We start from the raw sequence: 25,010 nt of genomic DNA on the forward strand, positions 1-25,010 counted from the left end.
TTCTTTGGTTTTTCCTGTCTTTTACTTAAACAGGTGAACATGATGAAATAACCCTCCGTTATATTTAGCGTATTCCATGATTAGGAATATATATATATATATATATATATATTGACATCATTCTTCCTGGACATTTTGTTCCGTTTTTTGGACACCGTCTTAGTGTGTTGTCCATTTGTTACACATCTTTTTTATTTTGCTTGTTCAGAGAAGGTACATGTGAGAAAAAGAAAGAATGTGCCAAAACAATCATTCATAAAGACTTTTTTACTATGAAAACAAATAACTAAAATGGTAACCTTATAACTGGGCTACACAATAAGATACCCCCAGGCAGTAACCTGATGAAAAATTTTTTCATATAGCAACATAACAGCTTCTCTCAAAACTTGATGCTGCCAAAAATGACTGCATTAAGAGACTTCATTTCTTCCCTTAAAAAGAGCAACTTTTATACCAGACACTATAGACACCCCCCCCCCAAAAAAAATAAAAGAAAGAAACAATTGAATAAAAATGCACAAAACATTGTAAAAATCCTGGCAAGATGGATGGACAGTTGGCATGGTCACCACAGTGACTTTACTCTTACATAGATGGTACTCAAAGCTTTCATACATGATTCACACGTGCAACAAAAGTACCCTAGCCCTTAAATACTTTGATCTCGACCTCACGAAAAGTGTTTACTTAAAAATACCTGAAACAAGAGCAGAACAATGCATACACATTCCATTCAATGCAATCATGCAAAATGTTTTTGTAAATTCGGAAAGACAAATAGTTTTTAAGTGCTTTAAACAAAAAGATGAACCCACTACATGAACAAGATGAAGATAGCATTTATTAAATCTGGTAAGAACTAAGCTGCTGTGAAATGAAGTTTGTACTGAATATGGAATAGAGTGCAATGAAAGTAATGTTTAAAGTAAAAAAAAAAGAAGCCATGGACACACATCTATCAAAATGCCTGTTTCGTTAAAGCATCTAACAATAACTTAGCTCTATTATAGTAAATTCTGTGCAAGACAAGAGAAAATAAAAAATAGAATGCTTGCTTTAAACAAAATAAAGTGAGGTCATCCAATTTGAACAGCCCTTATGAAAATGAAAAGAAAGCGTACTAGCCCTGCATTTACAAAGAGTGGTTTTAGTTGAGGGAGCAATCATCAAAATGATACATAGCCGATTTATTATATCAAATAGTAGTATTAAATTTTTCATTATTTTAAAGATGAGTACCGAATCAATGTTGAACGCGGAGAGTGCTTTCATTTGAGAAAGAAATGATCCAGACAATAAGTAAGCTATTTAATGAAAGGTCTGTACTGGATATATGTGAATAAACGCAAAGAATGCTTCTGTAAAAGGACAGATTATCCTAAAATAGCAGATTATCCAGACGGATGCATAGCATGACACGAGGTCGAAGCTGCACGCTGTGAGTCCGTCCATCCATCTCGACACGACCCCGTCTCGGGGAGCGGTCGGAGCCCGTTACAGGTAGAACAGGGTGGATGCCAGGCGAGGGCTGTGCTCGGCATGCAACGACTGGCCGGCCAGGAAGGCCAGCTTGTGTGCGTACTGGCACGGTGCCGGCACTCGGATGGTGCCGGGCCAGTTGAAGTACAGGTGGGTCAGCTTGTACGACAGCCGCTGCATGTGGTCCGGTTTGAGGCCCGTCGTGTCATAGATGACGTTGTAGTGGGTCGGGGCCACGGTGCCCTGGCGGACGCTCTGCGACACCAGGAAGTAGTCGTAGCGCTCGGGGCGCGTCACCTCGGTGTCGACTACGGTGCCGGGCGAAGGGTTGCCGTAACCCCCGCTCGGCAGGTGCGAGAAGAAGCGCGTGGTGATGCGCTTGGTGACCACCACGAAGGCTAGCTTGTGGTCCACGCCCGGGAAGAGGGCGTCCAGTGAGCCGATAATCTGTTCGATTTCCCACTCTCGCACCTGTGTGCAAAGGGGACAGAGGACAACACGATGTAGGAAAGGAAGGGGACGGAATGCTGCAACATTACATTATTACAAAGAAAAGTCGCTTCTCATACGAAAGTAGGTCGTTTACATTAAATATTTGTTAGAAGCATGTACGTAAATAGTGGAATATATATAGACAGGTTTCCTACTTAAAAAAGAAAAGATAATAGTGGAAACATGCCCCCTTGTCTTATATACCAGGTGTTCCTGCAAAGAATAAAGCAATTTTTAAAAATTGCCAATGGAAGAAAGCACAATTCTAGTGCTTGAGGTGGTCCACTCGAAGAGGCAGACTTGCACGAGAACTCAAAATGCATATTCGACTAACAAAAAATCACTAAAACACGGGGAATGCAGGAGATGGAAATTCAAGACGATGAGCAAAACGAGAGCGCTAAAACAAAATCACTAAGTTTTTTTGAGTAATTACTATACGGCACATATTGCAATTCATAACTTGTAACCCGCCGTGGTTGCTCGCTATGGTGTTCGGCTGCTGAGCACGAGGTCGCAGGATCGAATCCTGGTCATGGCAGCCGCATTTCGATGGGGGCGACATGCGAAAACACCGGTGTGCTTAGATTTAGGTGCACGTTAAGGAACCCCAGGCGGTCGAAATTTCCGGAGTCTTCCACTATGGCGTGCCTCATAATCAGAAAGTGGTTTTGGCACGTAAAACCCTATAATTTCATTCATAAATTGTATCATTCATAAACAAGACTGCAAGGCAAGTCCACTTGAAGAGAATTCTGTGGATGAAAGCATTTTTGATTCATATGCCATTAAACTAGCAGTAAAAGCGAACTCTTGTTCCACTTACCTCCCTTCTTTTTTAAGAAAACGCCATTTTATGCATTGAAGCACCAACGTAACTGGGCCTGAAAGCACAAAAGTAACTGGGTAACTGGATTGAACCGCGTTCACTGGCTCACCCTCACACGCTTTCGCTTTCACTTATACAGAACCTCATGGCGACGGCAACGCTGACGGCAGAAATCTGCCTGTTTTTATTGCTATTGCTATAAAAACAAATTCGTGCATTTTTGTGGGTGAGTTTAATAACGCATTCCTATTTCTCATCCAAGTAATGTCAGCCAGCCTCTTCGAGTGGACCAGCTTAAGGACTAGAATTGTGCTATCTGGCACAGGTGATCTTTAAAAAAATGCTTCAACTCTTAAACAGACATTATAGTGTCTGCACGAAGGAGGAGGGAGGATATATGCAATGGTCCATACTAACATGGAACATGGCACCATTATAACAAGGTCGCTTTTGATATAAAGTACTTTTGCTTTATCCAAGATTTATTATCAGCATGTAGTATACAGTGAAACCTCGTTTACAAACACCACATCAACAAACTTTTCAGAATAATGAACTTTTTAGAAATCTCCTGCATAATGCTTATAATTTCAATGGAAGAATATTTCAGTAATACAACTTCAAAATACCAAACTGTTCAGAATAACGAACGTTATTCAGTTTCTGTACCAATAAAAAATGTGGAAGATTCAACTGTAGTCGACCTCTCCGTCAGGCAAAGCGTTGCGTAACCAGTTGTAACCAGAGACGCACGCTGGGCTGGTGGAGCCCAAGCAGCCCGAGAAGCGTGCAGTCTTTTTCGTGGCTTCGGCACGCTTACGCTCGCATTCCGCGAATTCAACCTGTGTCAGCAGCTTCTTCGAGTGGGGCATTTTGGAAGTTAGTTCTGACATGCCCACTCAGCACAAATCTTCGCGGCACAAAACACCGAGGGCCGTCGAGATGGTGGGGCACGAGTGACCCAACAAAAAGATGCCTGCTGTCGTTTTCTTACTGCAGAGTGTTTCAAGGCGATGAGAAAACGAAACTAAATCGAACTGGTGGGCAACGCCGGAATACGATGGCTACAAGGCCACAAAAACAAAACACGGCGTCGCTTGCACCGGGGAATGCCAACGCATTTGAGTTATTGCCCATTAAGAGCATGCAGTGCGCTTAGAACGGTGCTATGCCCCATGTGCTGTGAAACCCGAGAGGTGAAGATGCTTAGCACAATAGGGCTGGTGGCCACAGCTGCGAGTATGGTGTGCAATGACTCAGAAGATGATTTCCTGGCACCGGAATAGGAAACCGAGTACGTGCCAGCGTTTTCCTATGAGGCAGGTGGACAAATATGAGGTGGCTGGTGCGGCAGCCAGCTACTTTTCTCCATCACGTGGTCCTCGTGCAGTTTCTTGGCATCTAGGGGCTCGAAAATGTATCATACGATAACATTTTGGTGACATAAAGAACGTCAATTGTTGCCGAAAGATCATGTTTTCAGGAAGCTTATGAACCATTAAAGAGGAAGCGTATATAAATAAGCTTCTATTAAATACTTTTTTATATTTCTCTTAGTATTTACATACGCTTCTTTTTGCAACATTTAAAGCTGCAAAGGCAGCTTTACACCCAACAATGAAACCTGTTTGTCCGCCTGTCATGTATGACAATCGCTTTCAAGATAGGGTCCACAATAGCAAGCAAATTGACCTTCATTGCTTCCATGCGAACTAAGCAGCGAGAACAAAGTGCACATGAAGCTATCAGCGTTTGTCGCACTGTGTCCCAATCATAGATCAATTTCAATTTAGAGTCCGTGTGACCACACCATATGCAGTCGGTGCCAAAGTGCAGTTGATCACGTTTGGAAATTGTTCTTTCTGAATGCACAAGGTACTAAAGAGCGATAACAGCTTATAATGACCGGGATTTCATCAGCGCACCTGGCGCTCTCACTTGCAGTCGTTTGGTTGTGTCATCAATTCACCTTGTGCCGCCATTCGCAGCAGTTCGTGTCGCTGCAGCGCTGTCGTTTACACTAGTCAGATAAAGTTTCACAACACTGATATTGAGACTGGGCTGCATAGAGACGAGCAGCTGGCACAACGCTTACCAGTGTTGTGGAATTAGAACTTTCCGCAATTCCATTCCACTCAATTCCTCGGAAGGAAAAAACTTAGCTCATTCCCGCTCAGGGAATGGCCAGGCAGTTGAATTTCGTTGCAGCAGAACTGCTTGTTGGCCTAGTTGGTACTTGCTAAGAGACATGTTTTTTGCCGCAATTTAACACACACAAAAGGAAGACACATAAAGACAACACAGGCGGCACTGCCAACTGGGTTAATTTGGGCTGTGACCCATGGATATATATAGATATACACGCATGCGCTGGCTGCTCACAAATCTACTTACCCAGCGGTCAAACAATCTAGTTTCCGATTTGTAGAGCACGATAGATGTAACGCTAATGCAGTTTGTACCTTTCTTTTTTATATAGTAAGCTTCCATTAGCTCACGTGCCATTTGAAATCTACTTCTGCCAAGAATCCTAATCTCAGAAAAACGTGGTTTGCACATACAGGCCTTGCAGTGCACAGGCATATGTGCCATGCCATCTTTCATTAGATTTAGTTCGTGTTCGCTGGCTCGTTCAGTTATGCAGCATCCAGTCTGTCCAATATAGGATTTGCCGCACTCAAGGGGAATTTCATACAGCACGCCCGTAGCGCATCTCCCGTAGGACGTGCCATGTTTCTTGCCACAGCCTTGCGAACCGGTCTCCTTGCGAGTGGTTGTCGAACACAGTCGACCCAGTTTGAAGGAGGCAGAAAAGGTAATGAGTACACCATACCAGCCTGCCACCTTCTTGAGGTTATGGGAGACCTTATGAACATGAGGAATCACTGCAGATCTTACGGTTCTGGTTCTTTCTTCCTCCCTTGTGGCACTGGTACCTTTAACCTTCCGTAAAAGGCTTTCGGTGGCTGAGGTCACCAGCGAGTCAGGGAACCGTGCTGCTTTAAGTCGCTTAATCTGATTATTGAACGAGGCCTGCATCGCATGTATACTACATGCAAGCTGGTATGCAAAAGCTTGCAGTGAATGCAAGCATCGTGCCTGCGTCAATATGCGTCACAACTTAGAGAAGCGCTTTTTCGAATATGCATCCGAGTCGCCAACGGTGGTGATGGAAGAAAAAACAAATAGGTGGGGACACAGTAGGCGGCCGGGGCGAATGCGCAGCCGAGGTAAAAGAAAATCACAAGGCGTAAGGGGGGGGGGGGAGGGAGTACGCCGCCGCCGTAGTTCCGCATGACGGATACCAATGTCATAGAGCCACGATTACGCGAAGAGCAGAGATAAACTTCGGAGCAACCTGGTCTACAAGGACAGAATTCTAGTAGGCGTGTTGCTTATAAATATACTGTGCTCGTAATCAGCCAGGCCATTTTAAACATACTGCTTTAATGTTGAATTTGAGGCTTTGGCTTAGACATGGTTGAACGTGGACTGGCTGGTTCTTCAGCATATTTTGACAAAAAAAATTGTGTGTAGAAGAAGAAAGCACTCTATTTTCTGAAAGAGACGTAATTCGATTCCCATTAGATTCTGGACAAAATGCGCTTAATTCCATTCCCATTCTATTCTGGGGTCACGAAAATGTGGAATGATTCCGGAGTCATTCCGACTCTGGAGTGGTAACTCCTCAATAGTGATGCTTACAACAACTCAGTGAGGAGTTTCTGCGTGAATTTTTATAAACTGCATTTCCCCTATGGTAGCCTGGTCCATATGGTCGAATATCAAGTTGAAGTTTATTTAAGTGTGGCAGTTCATGCACTTGGGAAAACGGAAAAAGCAACAATACCTGACTAGGCCCTATCCCCCATATAACTAGGCAGTGCGTTTGCAATGCATTTCAAGGGCGCATAATATAAACACACACATACAAAAAATATGATATACTGTAGCTGTTATATGTGCATATATAATAAATTAAAAAGAAAAACTGAAAAAATGAAAGCCAAGAGCATTAACTAGTGTAATGCAGAAAATCATTTTGCCAAGAATTCTTTTTTTTTTCTTTTCATACTGCTAAGATTCACAATCTCTCATCAGTTCCTCTAGGCATTTGTTATTCTTTCGTAAACGTATAATTTCACAACATTGTTTGATGGCCATAATTAGTCTTTATTATCTCTGCAGGCATAATATCGAAGTATATATGCAAAATGAAAGAGAAATGACCACAAGAGAGTCTAGTGCAACAACATGGTGGCTAGTTGGTGAATGTTGGTGTGTTGGCGAGTCTGTAGTTGGTGAATGGCGTCCAATAAAAAATGTTGAACTGTGGCTGAAGCACTATCGTGTCTGCTTTCTCCATTATTTCTTTTCTACGTGGGCGCTGGTCTGCTTGAAGAGATGTCTGTTAAGAGCATCACAGAGCTGCTCACCTGTGGTATCTGGCCGTCAGAGACGCCGTCCCTGAAGAAGATGATCCTGTCTGGTGCCGAGCCAGAGTTGACCTGCATGTACTTGTGCAGTGCATCCTGCAACAGAAGACCCAGAGAGTTGCCCAGCTCCTGGTGCGTGGCGTGGAAGGCTACACGAGAGTACCAGCGTGTCAGCAAGCGGTTCATGCTGGCCACGAAGGCACCAGCTGAGAGCCTGCGCGAGCTCGAATCGTGGTAGGTGTCGTAGCCAACCACCATCGTGTTGACCAGAGGGATGTCCAGGCACCACGCTTCGCCACCGAGCTTGCAGTTCAGCTGAATGGCCACCTTGGTAGCCACCGAGCGCATATTACGGCGGTTGCTGATAGTCCGTGCCAGGATCACCTGCAGAACGATGCAGTTTAGCATTGCTGGCCTCAGCCGTCATGTCCGCCAATAAATCGCCATCAAGAAAAGTGCTACTGTTCTTTTATTTCTCTTTCATAAGTGCATCTAAATCAATGAGTCTCACAGTCTGCCACTTCAGTCGCCAGACTGTATGTCACAATATCTTCACAATGCGCTCAGTTTCATGCGTTTGAATGGTCAGGCACAACCATTTAAGTTGTCTGCATTGCCAGCAGCTGTTGCACATTGTAACTGTCATCTGGGCCCCACAGCATCCATGTCGAACCGCAAAACATTTCGCAATGACATGTCCGCCAATAAATCGCCATCAAGAAAAGTGCTACTGTTCTTTTATTTCTCTTTCATAAGTGCATCTAAATCAATGAGTCTCACAGTCTGCCACTTCAGTCGCCAGACTGTATGTCACAATATCTTCACAATGCGCTCAGTTTCATGCGTTTGAATGGTCAGGCACAACCATTTAAGTTGTCTGCATTGCCAGCAGCTGTTGCACATTGTAACTGTCGTCTGGGCCCCACAGCATCCATGTCGAACCGCAAAACATTTCGCAATGACCTGAATGTGCTGTACTCTTAATATTGTATCATTTATGTATCAGAGTACTATACGCCATGTGCAAAACGCAGACAACGCAGACAACGCCGCCTGTCGCCAAGGCTGCGAAGCATAGGCGGCTCGGACAAACACTGTTCCGTCTGTGCCTATGCGCGAGCTGTTATGTTTGCATTCTTGATAGTTATTTAACGCTTCTGTCAGCCTTCAGTGATGTCTTGAAACAACGTTGCATAGTTCGTTGCTTTAAAACGCACAAAAAATAGCCAGGCACCCACTTAATCAGTTGCCAGTGCTGCTTCACTAGCAAGAATGGCATCGGCGGTGGATCGCGGCTGTCCGACGAAAAGGACAAGCAATCGCGATTTGTTTACTGCAATTTTAGAGTGATTACTGTGTTTTCATTTTTTGCTCGATGTGGTTGTGCCTTTAATGAACGCTTCCACATTTGAACTTAGATTAGTTTATTAGAGTATGGGATTTTACATACCAATTTACCATATGATTATGAGGCATGCCGTACTGGGGGACGGTGAAAATTTGGACCACCTGGGGCGTTTAAGGTACACCTAAATCTAAGTACACAGGTGTTTTTGCATTTTGCCCCCAGTGAAATGTGGCCACCGTGGCCGGGATTTGATCCCGCGAACTCGTGCGCAGCAGCCCAACACTGTAGCCACTACGCAACCATGGCTTTTTTTTTTATTGCAGACTTTGACTGTTCTAAATCAAGGTTTGCAAAGGATAAAACGTGCGAGCCACACTTTGGCAAACACATTACTAAAATCTTTTCAACAACGCTAATTCATCAAATACAGAGATCCATTGTAGTGGATAAGGCAGCGCTTTCAAAGCATCTTACACACACGACACTCTTAATGAAAATTTCCCGAACCGGTCGAACAACAATGTCTCCGTTTTGGAATTGCAGTCTAGTTTTCGACATTGCGTGGAGGCTCAGGGCCATAATAAGGTCATACGGGACATCCTCGGTGTTATCAATCGGTAAGAAGCGTATTCCGTATGGGTCTAGGGGTAAGTGTTTTTTCAATGTTCTCTGCAGAACATCCCGGTGAAAGATGGCGTCCCAGCAGTCTAGGAATGCATGTTCTATTGTTTCCGGTTTTTTACATAATAAGCAGTCAGTGCTCCAGGGGATGAATATACCCTTTTCATGAAGCCAGGTCTTAACAGGAAGTGTGTTTGTGCATAATTTGAAGAAGAAAGAGTTAGCTGACGGCCATATTGCAATTTTTTTCACTCTCTTTAGAATGTCTTGTCCTGGGCCTCCACGGTATGGAAGACGGTACAAAGGTGCAGGGAATATTGTGTCCACAAGATCTCTGTATAGTTTTTTTTCTTTGTAATGGTGGTCAGGTATTGCTGTGAAAAACGTACATTCAACATCCTATATGAACATACCACTTCACGCAGGTAACCAGTCACGGCTCCTGGCATATTGTGAACAGTCGAAACAATGAATCCTGGAATTTGTCTACACAGCCGTACCTGTATCACCGTTCGGAGAAAAGGATCATTTTGATCCCGTAAAAACACAAAACGTGACGTGACTTGTCACAGAAACAAATGAGCTAGACCAAGCCCACCTTTCTTGACAAGGAGGAACAAGTTCGTTCGACTCACCCTCTCCGAGGTAGAGGCCCAAATGAAAATAGCGAAAACTCAGTGAACTTTTTGTACGCTTACCCTCACAGCACACAACACATTCATAACGTACCATATCTTAGAAACAAAAAAGAGGTTGCATAGAGTGGCTCTAGAAAACACTGACAATTGCTTTCCTCTCCACCCGTCAGCCTTTTCCTTTGCTTTCCAAACTTGATCGAGCCAGTACGATTCAGGTTCACGAAAACTTCCGAGAGGCACACCCAAATACTGCGTTGGTAACGACGACCACTTCAATAGATAAAGGGTCTCCTGCGTGTCTTTCCAACTACCTTGCCAGAAGCCGTAACTCTTGAAAAAAATAACGTACAGCGCAAAAGACAAGGACTGCGAAGACGACATACACAGCGCTGTGTATGTTTCGCAGTCCTTGTCTTTCGCGCTGTACGTTATTTTTGATCATGAATTACCAACTAGCTCAAGCAACCACCCTAGTTCATTTCAACGACAGTTGTGGCCTCCTTAATGCTCGCTTTGTTTGTGCAGAAAATCGTGATATCGTCGGCATAAGCCTAAATTTTAACGTGCGCTGCTTGCAGCCGATAGCCTGCTATGCGCTTGTCATTTTCAATCGCCAAACAGACTGGTTCTAGATACATAGCAAATAGAAGGGGCGAGAGCGGGCATCCTTGCCACACTGACGAGAGCACGTGAAAGCTATCTGTGAGCTTCCCATTAACAATGATGTGCGTTAAGCATTCTCTGTACGCCATCATGACGCCTTCCGTTATGATGTTGCCAACGTTCGCATGTTCCAATATGCAGAACAAAGCCTTGTGCGAGACGAGGTCGAAGGCTTTTGCCAAATTGATCAGCGTCATCGCGATGTGATCGCTAATCACATCGCAACACTCAAGCACTCTTCGAGCCATGTGTACATTTGTTGTGATACTGCGGCCTTTAATGCCACAAGTCTGGTGTGGCCCTACCAATGGTTTAACTACACTTTGCAGTCGTTTGGTCAAAGCTTTCGTTAATATCTTACAGTCGACGTTGGCTAGAGTTATCGGGTGATATGACCCTGGCAACAAAAGTTTTTCCTTGTCATCACTCTTCGGAATTAGCACGATATATGAGGTTGTGAAAGACAACGGCAATCTTTTTCGCTCATACCCTTCGCTGATAACTACGTGAAGAACATGAGCCAATGCAGACTTGAGGTTTTATAGAAAGTGGGTCCCAAGCCATCAGGCCCTGGTGCTTTAGCGATGGACAACCCATCTATTGCGCACTCTATCTCGCTCAGGCTTATTGGTAGTTCCAGCAGTGTCCTAACTTCATTGAGCTTTGGCATCAATGAGAGAAATTCTTTTTCGTAGCTATCTTTAAGGTCTCGCAGATGACCTAAAATTGCTTTAATCCCTTGCTTGATGTCATTTTTGTCGGACGTAATGTGATTGCCTTTAGCTAGCTGGCGGATTTCCTTCTGACATGTGTACCTTTTCTCGTCTGATAAAGCTCGTTTTGTTGGAATTTCTCCCGCCCACAACTTCTCAGACCTTGATCTCACAAGTGCTGCTTTGTATTTTTCTGTATCCATCCTTTCCAGTTCAGTTTTAACTTTCTTTAATTCGTTAACACACACCAGGATTGACACTTTCCATGCTGATAAAAAATTGCAGTTCCTGGCGAAGATTTGTTTCTGCTTGTGTCTAATGACACTGCTTCTTTCAATGGCCAATGTTTTGACTTTCTGTTTAAGTTCTTCCCATTGAATGGCAAAGCTTACTGGCTTGGCTGAAGTCAGGCTTTCTAGTTCATTCACTACAGCATCGACAAAAACATCGTCATGAAACTGTGCATTCATTTTCCAGAGATCCCAGTTAAAGGTCTGTTTGCTTTGTCTTTTCCCGAACGTGGCAGTTACCAAGCAGTTATCGCTGTATGCTACAGCTTGCACATCATATTCACAACATAAGGGCACTAATTCGGCTGACATGTATAATCTATCTAATTGATCAAGCCTGGCTATCACGCTGGAAGTGGGTAAATTGCGGGCGAGTCCCACTGGCAAAAACACTACCCACATCATCCAGGTCATAATCGTGCACCACACCGTTCAGATATTCAGCACTCTTATTGCGAACGTGTGCACATTTTGCTCGATCTTCAGCATTGCATATACAGTTAAAATCACCCAGCAGTATTACCACCTTGGAACAGTTTACGTACACTTCAAGACTCTCAAAGAAAGATCACCGGTCCATTTCAATATTCGGCGCATAGATACAAATAGCACGGTAATCCACATCAAGAAAACAAAAATCGGCCACTAAGAGATGCCCAGTTTCACACGAAAACACTGACTGCACGAAAATGCCAGAATTATTTTATAGGAATATAGCGCAGCCGCCTGATCCACCAACCGCATGACAAATGCACACGTCAAAGTGAGCACGAAAATTGGACACCATTATGTCGGTTAGCGCTTGGCTCTCAATTTTCGTTTCTTGGATTCCTACTATATGTAAGTCATTATCCAAGAGGAGGCGACTTAGCTGACATTACCGTCTTCTTGCACTGAGCCCACGTACATTTAACGTAGCTACACGTAGCGTTCCTTCGATATTAACCACACTGGCTACACGGTAGAATGGTGCCCATCACAGTTACACAAGGATGAGAGCTCATAAAGGTGCACCGATAACCACGTCGAATGCCTCTAAAGGAGACGCAGCTAGACCTTCCGGAAAGGGCACTCAAGTGCAACTTGGGCCCCCCCTTCTTGACAAGGTTCTAAATAACTAGCGCTCAGGATGACGGCCATTGCAAACCCCCCAACCCCACACGAGCTAGACAGCACGGAATTATGGAGGCGGTTTACCCACCTGTCGTGGATCGACCCATAATGTTCGGCCACGGCTTCAAGGTCGACCTTCTTTTACCTGGCGCTATGGGTGGTGGCTCGTCTCCTCCGCTGCCGTCCTGTTTCACCGTTCAGATAATGGTCTGGTTGTGGAGCCGTTTCCCTGTCGGTTGGCTAGTTGGGCCGGCAAGGCTGTCCATGCCTCCAGGTTCAACGAGGCCGGAGGTCGCCTCCGTCTCATGTGGGGTTTTCACTTCAACATTCGGCCTGGCCGCAATGCCCTCTGCAGTCGCTTGTTGTACTGTGGTGACAGCCTGAGCGACTTGTTTCTCCTCCTGTTCAAGCTGTACCGCCGACTTTGCCACGATGTCAGCTGTTTCACCTGCTGCGGACGACGTGTCTTCCATGTCCGCCTCGTCCATGAGTAGGGCAGAGTTGTCCTCGTTGCCCACGGGTCCGGTCACGCTAGCGTACGTGCGCTCACACTGACTGTCGTCATGACCGAAGCGTCGGCAGGCACCACACCTTGGAATACGGCACTTGCGACGAATGTGGCCCGTGCTGCGGCAGCGTAGGAGCCCTGCCCGGCACAACCACGAGAGCCAGTTCCCCGGCGACGCTCACCTGATGCGGAAGGTCGTTGAGCTTTACGCCCGGCTTCAACTTCAGCACAACCAGCCTTGTTGTTGAGTTCTTATCAGCCACGCTGTGGACCCGCCAGCGCTCGCGGACGACGTCCGTGACCTTTCCAAATGGCGCGAAGGCAAGACGTACGTCCTCTTCAGTAACGCTGGGCAGCAGCCAATGCACTTTCAGGCGTACATCCTGGTTGGCGGGGTCAATGACGAGACACCGGCCCTTCTTGACCTGCTGCTCTCCAACGCTGACAATCTTTTTCACCGTGTCGCTGTCCTTCAAGGTCGCGGCCCACACATGGCTCATACGGAGCAGCCACTTCCGGCAGGAGCGATAACTGAGCGAGCGCATCGCGAAAATCTTCCACCCGGTATGGGTGGGCACTGATATCACAGTGTAGGAAAACCGTATTCAAAACAAAACGCCCTGTTGGTAGACTAGGCAAAACAACTTGGTACTCATTGTCCGAGTCAGAAATCCTGTTACCACGGCCGGTTTGGGCCGCTGAAGCTGTTCCTAAGAGCCCATGACATACACGTCCGTCACGCTCGGTGGCCGGAAGTGGAATCACCGCAATACTAAGCAACCATGGCGGGTCGTTTAAACTTGGTTGCCTCATCTACAGTACAGAAGATACAATAAACATTAGGTTGTTGTTGCTGATGAGATGGGATACCCACTTTAAAAATGAAGAAAAGACGCGAAAAGCTAAGACAGACAGCTCAGAGCGAAGCTGTGGAGTGAGAGTGCTAGTGAAAGAAAGGAAGGACGTAGGGAGGTTAACTAGAGACGAGTTTCCGTTATTCTACCCTGCACTGGGGTGGGGCACATAGGGTTTGTAAAAATGACAAAAGGCGACAGGACCAAGGAAAATAAGTAAAAGAAAAAAGAAAACAGGTACACTGAAACCTCGTTAAACTGTAGTTGGCCGGAGCTTGTAAAAAATACGCGCTAAACGGTAGTACTGCTTTACCGAAATGGTATGAGATCACCACTTACCTGTCAAAAACAGAACTCAGAGAGAGTGCCATGAAAGGGGAAAGAACATGCAGTATTTATTTACTTCGCGCGACAAACGTGTTATTTTTCGTTTGATGCCACGGCGGCTTAGCAGCGACGACAGCAGCCTCAAACTTGCTGAAGCTCTGAGCCAGCTTTTCAGCCAGCCCCTTCTCGGCAAACATTAGCATGGAAGATTCCTCGTTGGCACTGCATATTCTCCGTGCAGAGGCGCGGTAGAGTTGCAGAAGTTGCGGGGCACCTTTTCAGTGCGGGGTGCTGTTCTCGTTGCGACAATTGCATTCATGAGGCTGACGTAATGCGCAGCTTCTGCCACTGTCGGGCCTGAATCGCCCGTGCTGTCGCTTTCCGTGTCATCCTTATCACTGTCGCTAGGCGACACTTCGGCAACAACAAAGGCAACGACGGCGAAAAGTTGGACCTTGTAGCAGACATCACTTCGCGGTCGCTGCAGTGCTGTCGAGCAACTTCTTCACATTCCAAATGCCATACACTGTAGTCAACAGTAGACCCATGTCACGTGCCAGCGTCGACTTTTCGCATCACACTCGATAGCACAAACGATGTCTAATTTTTCTTCTATGCTAAGCACCCAGCGTCTTCTTTATCCAAGTTTCGGCATGACGTGAGTTCTCACTTGCACTATGCCACAATGCTCTGGCACGGCACCGAAATGATGTTCATGTGGCTTCACGCGCAAATGCACAGGGCGCTTGAAGGCCATTGTTCTGATCTCTGAGGCTTGTTGTTCTGCCGGGCCGCACAATGGAGACGAAGCACCGCCGTGTTTGTGCGACGAAAAGTGGAGTGCTAACCAATACGTACGCAACAAGTTGGTACTGTTTATGCGGATACAAAACACATTATATTCAATGGCTGCTGAGCCGGGAATTTGACTTTACTACTTTAAAACGAAACTACTGTTTAAGCGGGTACAGTTTAACAAGGTTGCACTGTAACAGAAAAAATCTTTCCAATCACAGGCCTTCACGCAGGCTGGTCGGTCTCGAGAAGCGCAGTAGTTGCTTAGATGTAAAATTCTTTCTTCAGACATAGGCTGGTTGTTGAACTGGTTCAGCACAACAGAAGGCGATTGTTTCTGCACACTATACTGCAGGCACTCATTGTGTTTAAACGCATTGAATAAAGGGCTCTGTAATAAAAAGCAGGTGACAGCACCTTCAAAAAAGCGTCGCACAATCTTTCATTCATTGCATGGAATCAGCTGTTGCTCTACTTATCGATGGCACTGAAATGTGACCTGCGGCAAAGAACGTTCGGTGTATGCTCACCTCAGCTATCTGCATGTTGACTGTACAACCTGGTGTCTGTGAGCATTGAAGACTTTTGACAGCGCATTCAACCTCGTTTTGAATGCTTCTTAATATCAGTTCGCGGTAATGGGAAAGCCTGAACTTCGAAGCCCTGATGTTTACAACTAATACAGATTCACTTTAACCCGGCTATGTCATGCACTGTGGTCAATTCTGAAACCTTCGTGTTTTTTTTTTTGCTTTCTTTACTTGCTAGTGGTGCTTGCGAGTGCTTGTACTTTTTTCTTCTTTTGCATGAAATGAGTCAGTATATGTTCATGTTGCTTCACATGTAGTTCTCTCTGCTTAGAAAATGATTTCAATGGCACACGTGGTTTCAAGAATTATTTAATGCCATGCATTGTATTAGCTTTCAAACTGTTAACATTGTGTCAACGTATTCTTTTAACTAATTAAAAAGTGCTGCATTGGCTATTCAGACTCAGGGCACTACAACAGGCGATACAACATGCGGTTTACTTCTGTATTTGGGTGCGAGGGTGATACTAGTAAAAATGGTGGTGACACTAAAAAATAACATAAAATATAAAAGCAATATGCTCTTGACTGACCAGGCAGACAAATTTTCAGCTATGGCATCTTCTGATATCTCACTTACGTGCTCCTGCGAAATCATCGAAATGCTCTGCTTGTTTAGCGATGGAACTTGTGAAATCCATGCTGTCAGTGGTAAAAACTAAAGCATAAAAACAATCAACCCTTATTTATTGCCGGAGTTCTATATGTGCTCTTTAGCTCAAGCTAACCATGCTGGTTTGCAAGCTTTACCCTTGCTGGCTTCTCACGTGAGCATGCCTGTATGAACCATGAATTCGCAGGCGCGACTACTATAAATATACACAGCATGTAAACGAAGCAAGTGTGTGCATAAAAAAACGGTTCACGGACCAACAAAGAAGCCATTAGCGGCCGAGGCGTTGTAATGAAACCAGCATATTGGCGATGAGCTCCGCTTCGCAGGCAAGCTTGTTGATGCTTATATGCAGCAAACACTTGTCGCGTATGGAGACAATGTCGTCCTAGACAGCCGTGAAGTCATACAAATGTCTGACTTCATGGCTGTCTTCACGTCACGGCTGATTTCCCTGCGCACACTGGCGCCGCAGAATTAACTATCTGGGATGCGCACGAGCGGCGAATCGCACACACACACTTCAGTCATGCCTGCAGTGGAAGCAGGAGTCTCTGGCACAAGACTCGCCTGCGGTTCCAACAGCTGCCGCTACACGGCTTTCAGTGGTGCCTCTATAGGCAATGCGCATGGCGTATAACTCCATTTGTTACCTTTGTGTGTACTACAATGTTACCCTTGTATGATGTTAACTTCTTTTTCCACTCTGTATATATTACCCCACTTTCTCACTGCCTTAGAATAGACCAGTAATGTATGTTGAATAAATAAATAAATAAATAAACAGCAGTTCTGCCCACCATGGCCTTGACTGTTATCTGCACTTTGGGCCACAAAAGCACTGCCACAATTTTTCTAGATGACAGACTAAGCTCTGCAACCGCCTGTGATTGTTTCGTGAACACTGTAATATGTGCATGTGCATCAATTGTTCTTCGTTTCCCTCTCCTTCTCTTCCCGCTTCCCCCTCTCCCCAGTGTCGGGTAGCAAACCAGGTGCAACCTGGATGACCTAACTGCCCTTCTTTTCTCTCTCTCATCCCAATGCCTTATTGAATTCTAAAGATGCAGTTTATAGCATCATTATACTGTACTTACCCCCGTATTCCAAAATGCATCCTAAAATGAAGCTCATGCTTGACTTGATCTAAATGACACGTGGCGTGAACGTGGCCCCAGGACACTCAATTTGTTTTCTTCCGTGCGTTCACAACAGGCATCATTTGGATGCAGTCAAACATGGGCTTCAAGTCAAGTTGCATTTCTGAATACGCGAGTTACAGACAACTTTCTGTCGCAATGAAGGGAAACATAGTGGAATGCCACAGACAGAAAGGAAAGCCCTGGAAAAAAGAAGCCCAGGCCACAAGTGCACTCACTGATGCGCACAAGCTCTTGTTTGCGTGCCCTGTGTTTGCTGCACCTCACAAGGAATAGTGGTCTGCATCTACAAGAAACACACACCAGGGCGTGCCCACTTGGCTCACTCACAGATGTTTTAACAGACATCGTCTCATACTTTGTTATTGACAATGCTTCAAAAAGTTGAAATACTGATAAACACAAGTGTTTTGGTTTAGGAGCCGTTGAATAAACAAAAAAAAGTAAAGAAAAAGCACATTCTCGCATGGCATAAATCTGCCTCACTGAGTGTTGATTGTGCCATGCTGCTGCATAGCCAGTTACATCGCAAGGCAGCCAAAGCACCAATATATTGCCACAGTGAACTTTCCACATGCCAGTTATGAGCACTCTCGTGAGGTACCCTTCCAAGTGCATCATCGCTAAAGCCCCTAGGCATTACTCATAGCATCGCCAATAGAAGAGCACCAGCAACCCCACGTGCATGGCGATACAGTGGGTCTCCCATGCACGCGCACACGGCAGTGCCCGAGTCTGCCGTCCAATGAGAAGTCACGGCATGGCTCCTGGCCTTCGGGGCGCATGAAAAGTGTGTGCGGCGTGGACATGCGGTTGACTGTTGAATAGGCTCCTGTTAACTCTTCTTGTAAATTGTGTGAATGCTCAGTATTGAGTTTCCGGGCACAAGTTCGCCCACAATAAACCAGTTTGTTTAGTGTGCTTCATTGAAGAGTGCTACATTTCTGGTGGAGGTGCGGGGTATGATTGGAAGTCCCCACTTCGCAAGAGAACGGAGACCCGACCCTCAGTGACTGGAACCCACAGAACAAGCCACCGCATACGAGGAGACCTGCCCGAGTTCGAACCGCTTCCTGTTGCTGCAGTAGTGCAGGCAACAGTTACTATGACCAGCCCAGTGGCATTGTCCCAGCTCATCGTGTGCACACCACAAATGCGCGAGTCTTTCCACGGCAATACATTCAAAGATGCGCAAGACTGGTTAGAGCACTTCGAGAGAGTTGCAGATTTCAACAGCTGGGACGAGGCACAAAAGCTTCGCAATGCGTACTTCGTGTTAGAAGAGGCAGCGAGGACATGGTACGTCAATCATGAAGCAGCTTTATCTTCATGGGAAGAATTGCAGCGACAGTTGCTTGCCATGTATGCCTACACCGATCGGCGAGAGAAGGCAGAGCACACTCTACAAGCCAGATACCAGCGCACTAATGAGAGTGTCGGCATGTATATCGAGGACATGTCCAGTCTCTTCAAGCGCGCTGATCCAAACATGACCGAAGAGAAGAAATTACGCCATCTGATGCATGGCGTTAAGCAGGAGCCGTCTGCAGGACTCGTCCGCAACCCACCACACAGTGTTTCTGAGTTTCGCACCAAAGCGACAACCATAGAGAAGGTGCTGCAGCAGTGTGCCCATCACTACAATTGTGATGTCACCAACGCACCAGCCAATCTCCTATCAGCAGGCCTACGCAGTAACACCAAAGCGCTAAGAGAACTGATGCGATCAATCGTAAAGGAGGAGCTTCAAAAGCTGCAGCTACTGGAAGCCACGCGGACAGTTTCAACTCTCACCGCCGACATTCGGGACGAAATTCGGCATGCCATTCTGCAGCCAGGACTTGAGGAACTGCCTGTGCATCATGAACAATCACCACCAGTACTTTGCATGCCAACGTATGCTGATGTGTTATGCCAACCAACCGGGCATAGTGCTCCATTTGCGACCCCCAGCAGCCGCCAGCCGACTTTGCGCAGTGGACCTGTTCTAGCAGAGCTGAGGCCACAAAAAAGCAAGGTGTGGATTGCACCCGATCGGACGCCACTTTGTTTCCACTGCGGAGAAGCTGGACACCTTCACAGAATGCGCCCATATCGCAGAGCAGGTCTTCACAGCTCTACGATAAATGCACTTTGTCCCTGTAATGGTGAAAGACCCATCGAAATTCAAGACTTCACCAGACAACAGGACACGGCTGTTAGATACCAACACCAGTCATGATCACCAGCGTCTACACGCTACTGATCACCGAGTCCACGGCCACCCTCGATTTCACCAAGGCGTCGTTCACTGAGCCCACGTCAGAAAAACTGAAGCAAGCGAGCGACCTGTGGAGGTGAGACCGCTGACGTTCGAAAAAGCCAAGGTCCTCCGTCAAGTTTACCGAGCAGCCAGCACGAACAGAAACGGATGAATAAGTGAACAGAATTCCTTCAGACTTGTGCATTACGACAGACAATCATGAATTGAGTGCATTAGTTGATGCAGGTGCTGATTATTCAGTCGTAAGATGCGCACTCACCAAGGAACTGAAAAAAGTTTTTATGCCGTGGAGTGGACCCGAGATACATACGGCTGGTGGGCCCCTCGTTACGCCCCTGGGTAGATAGATGTACAGCGAGAATTGGAATTCGAGGTTTTTCTTACGTCTCAGATTTTGTCGTGTAACAAGCATGTGACACCCCGTCGGGCATAAACTTCGTTGGCCCGCCAGGCTCAGTGGTCTGCCAGGCTCGGTAGGCAACATTGGTCACCGCACCACAATAAACACCGACGAGCGGCAGTCAGTCATCGTCGGAGCGTCCGTCTAACTGAGGGTGCCCCGAGCCCGCCCTCGTTCACAAACCCGGGCGGATCGTGACACTGGCGACGAGTACCCACGGATCGTCCCACGCTGCCGTGAGTGACGAAACATTGCCCCCCCCCCCCTATTGCTGGCTCACCATCACCGGAAGCAGCGGTCAACAAGTTGGCGACAAAGGGCAGTAGCTGCGGTCACTGTGGTGGTGCCCAGTCCCCCTCACAGTGCCAGTTCTCTCAAGCACGAAGATGGCCAGCAACGCCCTGTCTCGTTTGCTCACCGTCGGCTTCATGCTGCAGAGCAACGTTACAGCCAGCTGGACAAGTAAGGTTGGGCCCTCATGTTCGGTGTCGAACGCTTCCACCAGTACTTGTGGGGCCGGAAGTTCGAGGCGGTCATGGACCACAAGCCGCTGTTGGGGCTGCTGGGGCCTGACAAGGCAGTTCCTGTGCAGGCATCACCTCGAGTGGTACGCTGGGCCTCAAGGCTGGCAGCTTACAGTTACCAGCTGGTTTACCATCTGGAAAAGGACCTGGGACCTGCTGACGCCCTGAGCTGCCTGCCACTGCCAGAGGTACCTGATGCTGTTTCAGAACCTGCTGATGCGTTCATGCTGGAGCATGCGTGCCCGAAGGTGCTCCCCAGATCTGCGGTATCGCAGGCAACCAGCCGGGACCCAGTCCTGTCTCAGGTGGTCAAGGCGGTGTCTCGTGGGGAATTGGTTCAGCAGGCCTGCTAGCTGTGGGGTTCCAGGGTGGTGATCCCACAAAGTCTTCAGTCCAGGGTTATGCAGTTGCTGCGCGCAGGTCATCTGGGTGTGGAAAAGACTAAGATGGTGGCCCGGTCCCATGTTTGGTAGCCTTGCCTGGACCAAGACATCGCTCAAATGGTGCAGAGCTGCTAAATCTGCCAGGAGCGCCAGCAGGCCTCACCTCATGTAGAAATCACCCTCTGGCCATTCCCACAGAGCTCCCCCGCCTACATGTGGATTTTGGGGGGGCTTCAAGGGCCATTACTTCCTGGTGGTGGTGGATGCCTTTTCGAAGTGGGTGGAGGTTCCACCTGTCACCACTCTATCAGCAGGTGTGACCATTGCAGTGCTGCGACAGGTCTTCGCCACCCAGGGGTTGCCGGACGTCATTGTGTCCGACACTGGTCCTGCTTTTGCCAGCACAGAGTAAATGGTTTGGCTGACGAATGGAATCCTCTGGATGATGGTTTCGCCGTACCACCCTGCTTAAAATGGTGCATCCGAGCGGGTGGTGCAAACCATCAAGGACAAGCTCAAGAAGAGCCAGACTGGGGATTTCCGGACGCAGATTGCCCGGATACTGTTTCAATACCGGACCACGCCTCACGATGTCACTAGCCGTGCCCCGTGAGCTCCTGCTGGGTCAGATGGTCAAGACACCCTTGGACGTCCGATCCACAGCGCTCCTGATGCAGATGAAGCAGAAGCAGGCTGCTGACCGAGGATGCCATTCCAGGCCTTTGCCGGAGTCGGGAGCTCCAGTTCTTGCCAGGAACTTCCATCCTGGCCCACTCTGGTCCACCGGACAGGAGGAGTCTCCTGCCAGCGCCTCATCGCTGCTTGTCCGCATGCCAGACGGGGCCACGTGGAACAGACATGCTGCCCATGTCAGGCCTCGCCTCGGGACCTGGCCAGCACCTTCGACTGCAATTTCCAAGTTCCAGCCCGCAGGAGAACTAGCGGCAACACCAGTCACTTCCAGCGGAGCACCGCCCACCTCGGAGGCGGCAAGCGTTGCCAGTGGCCGGTGTCAAGCCCGTCACCCCTCACAAGGCCGACCACTGTGGATCCTCTGGATGGAGCGAGGCTGTCTCAGGCAGCACCTGGCGTTGCCACACCCTGCCCGTCAACACCGGTGCCCAGGCAGAGTACTCGACGGCGGAGGCCACCGGACCGTTACTCGCCTGGGTAGCAGGCACCGTCGACCTAGCTACGGCGGAGGCAGTGCCTTGTACTTTGAACTTGGATGCTTGTTGTCGACAAACAAACTCAGGGTAAGGGTGCCATAATGGTGCCATAATCAACCTGCAGAATTCTAGCGCCTATTTCTACGAAGCAGGCTGTAGATGTGCAAGAGTCGGAGGAGCTAGAACACGTTGCCTTGCGGATTGACGACGATGACATAACCGTGTCATCACAATGCAGCCATGCTGGTTCGCGTAAGAAACGAAGCATTCGATGGCTCAGAAGATAAAGCGGAAGCCAACGTCAAGCTACTGCTGAAAAAAGGTATTTGCGTAGCACGAGGAATTGTTCAACTACGCGATGGGTGTGCTGATGTATTGCTGACAAACTTCGGAAGTGAATTTCAGCATGTCGCAAAGAACACAGCCATCGCCTTCCTGCACGACGCTACTGCAGTCCCAGAGGTATGTAGCTTAGTGTCAAGGCCGCCTGCTGTCCAAACTATGCATGACGCTGTAACATCGATTGCGATCAACCAAAGTCTGTCGCCAGCCCAGAACGAAATGATGGAGGACCTTACAAAAGACTTCCCTGAATGTTTCTCCACCTCATCAAAGGTACGGCACACACCAATTGTTAAACACCATATAATAACAGACGAAGCGACCAGGCCAGTATACTAACACCCGTACCGAGTGTCACGGTTGAACGAGAGGTGATAAAGAGTCAGGTGCAAGAGATGCTTGAGGACGATGTCATTCAGCTATCAAACAGCCCGTGGGCGTCGCCCGTAGTCCTTGTGAGAAAAAAGGACAATACATTGAGATTCTGTGTTTATTACTGGAAACTGAACAGTGTGACCAAGCGTGATGTATACCCCCTACCATGCACTGATGACACGTTGGATCGCCTATGACATGCAAAATTTTTCTCTTCATTAGATCTCAAGACCAGGTATTGGCAAATTGAAGTAGGTGAAAGAAACCATGAAAAAACTGCTTTTGTAACCCCGGACGGCCTGTATGAGTTCAAAGCGATTCCATTCGGCCTCTGCTGTGCGCCGGCGACATTCCAGCGCATTATGGACAGTGTCCTCTCAGGTCTCAAATGGCAGTCATGCTTAGTTTACCTAGACGACGTAGTGGTGTTTTCTGCAACATTCGACCAGCATGTCCAGAGGCTGCGTTTAGTGCTCCAAGCCATCCGCTCGGCAGGCCTAACCATTAAACTGGAAAAGTGCCAGTTTGGTTTCCAAGAACTTTCTTTCCTGGGTCACGTAATTAGCGCTCAAGGAATTGGTCCAGATCCCAACAGGACACCTGCCGTTGAGCGATTTCCAAAGCCGACAAACAAGAAGACAATAAGGCAATTTTTGGAACTATGCGCTTACTACAGGCAATTTGTAGAAAACTTCTGAAAAATTGCCGAACCTCTAACGAAACTTACTAAAGAAGACGCACCCTTCATGTGGCATACTGAACAAGAGGTTGCATTCAATGAATTAAAGGAACGATTGCAAGCCCCATCGATCCTTGCCCACTTCTATGAAACAGCGGACACAGAAGTCCACACAGATGCAAGCAATCTCGGTCTCGGCGCGGTTCTAGTTCAGTGGCAAAATGGGGAAGAGAAAGTCATAGCGTATGCTAGCCGCACTCTCTCAAACGCTGAAACAAATTATTCTGTGACAGAAAAGGAGTGTTTGGCTGTCATATGGGCCATCAGCAAGTTCCGACCATACCTGTACGGCAGACCGTTCCGTGCAGTCAGCGATCACCATTCTCTTTGCTGGCTGGCAAACCTAAAGGACCCATCTGGACGACTTGTAAGGCTGTCTCAGGCTACAAGAATATGACATTACTGTTGTATACAGGTCTGGAAGAAAATATAACAATGCTGACTGCTTGTCCCGCTCCCCAGTGGAGTCTACTCCTTCAGAAGAAGATTTCCCGTTCCTTACAGCGATGACAGCTTCGGAAATCGCCGAGCATCAACGGGCCAACACAGAATTGCTCCCACTCATCAAGCGCCTCGAAGGATACGACGTCCAAGTCCCACGTATGTTTACGAAAGGTTTATCATCATTTTGCCTCCGAGATAATGTGCTCTACAAGAGAAACTTTGAAAGCATCCAGGAAAAATTCTTGCTCATCGTACTGTCAGCCATGCGACCAGAAATTTTTGAAGCTTGCCATGATGAATCATCGTCGGGTCACTTATGTGTCAGCCGGACATTCGCTAGAATTCGTCTCAGATACTTCTGGCCTAAATGTTAGCATCGGTGCAGCCTTATATGAAGACATGTCACGAATGTCAAAGGTGAAAAACACCACCTGTGAAATCGGCTGGCCTTCTCCAACCCATAGACCCACCGAAGATTCCATTTCAACAAGTTGGAATGGATCTTGTTGGACCATTCCCAGCATCATCGTCAGGGAAGAGATGGATCGTAGTAGCGATGGACTATTTCACACGATATGCTGAAACTGGCTGTCTTGAGCGAGAAATGACAGTTGAAGTTGCCAATTTCTTCGTTTGTAACATAGTACTGCGACATGGAACACCAATGGTCGTGATTACTGATCATGGAGAGCCTTCACAGCTGATTTGATGCAGTGTTTGATGAAGATGACTCACGCCAGTCACAGGAAAAGCACTGCATACCATCCCAAACAAGCGGCCTGACGGAAAGTCTAAACCGAAGCCTGGCAGATATGCTGTCCATGTATGTCGACCTCGAACATAAGAGATGGGACGCAATCTTGCCTTACGCCACTTTCACCTGTAATACAGCTGTACAG

General features: G+C 47.2%; 1 protein-coding gene across 1 annotated transcript in view; it reads right to left on the reverse strand.

The window, feature by feature from the left end:
* Positions 1 to 1,297: 1,297 nt before the first annotated feature.
* LOC142584802 (piwi-like protein 1) overlaps positions 1,298 to 25,010 on the reverse strand; it is an 81,099-nt gene continuing 57,386 nt past the window's right edge. The window contains exons 6-7 of the mRNA XM_075695077.1: positions 7,240 to 7,623; positions 1,298 to 1,953 (exon numbers count right to left, since the gene is read on the reverse strand). Of these exons, the coding sequence (XP_075551192.1) occupies positions 1,498 to 1,953; positions 7,240 to 7,623 (840 nt within the window). The 3' untranslated portion in view covers positions 1,298 to 1,497. The remainder of the gene's footprint in view (positions 1,954 to 7,239; positions 7,624 to 25,010) is intronic.

This window comes from Dermacentor variabilis, chromosome 6 (assembly GCF_050947875.1).
Source record: "Dermacentor variabilis isolate Ectoservices chromosome 6, ASM5094787v1, whole genome shotgun sequence".
Lineage (NCBI taxonomy): Eukaryota > Metazoa > Arthropoda > Arachnida > Ixodida > Ixodidae > Dermacentor > Dermacentor variabilis.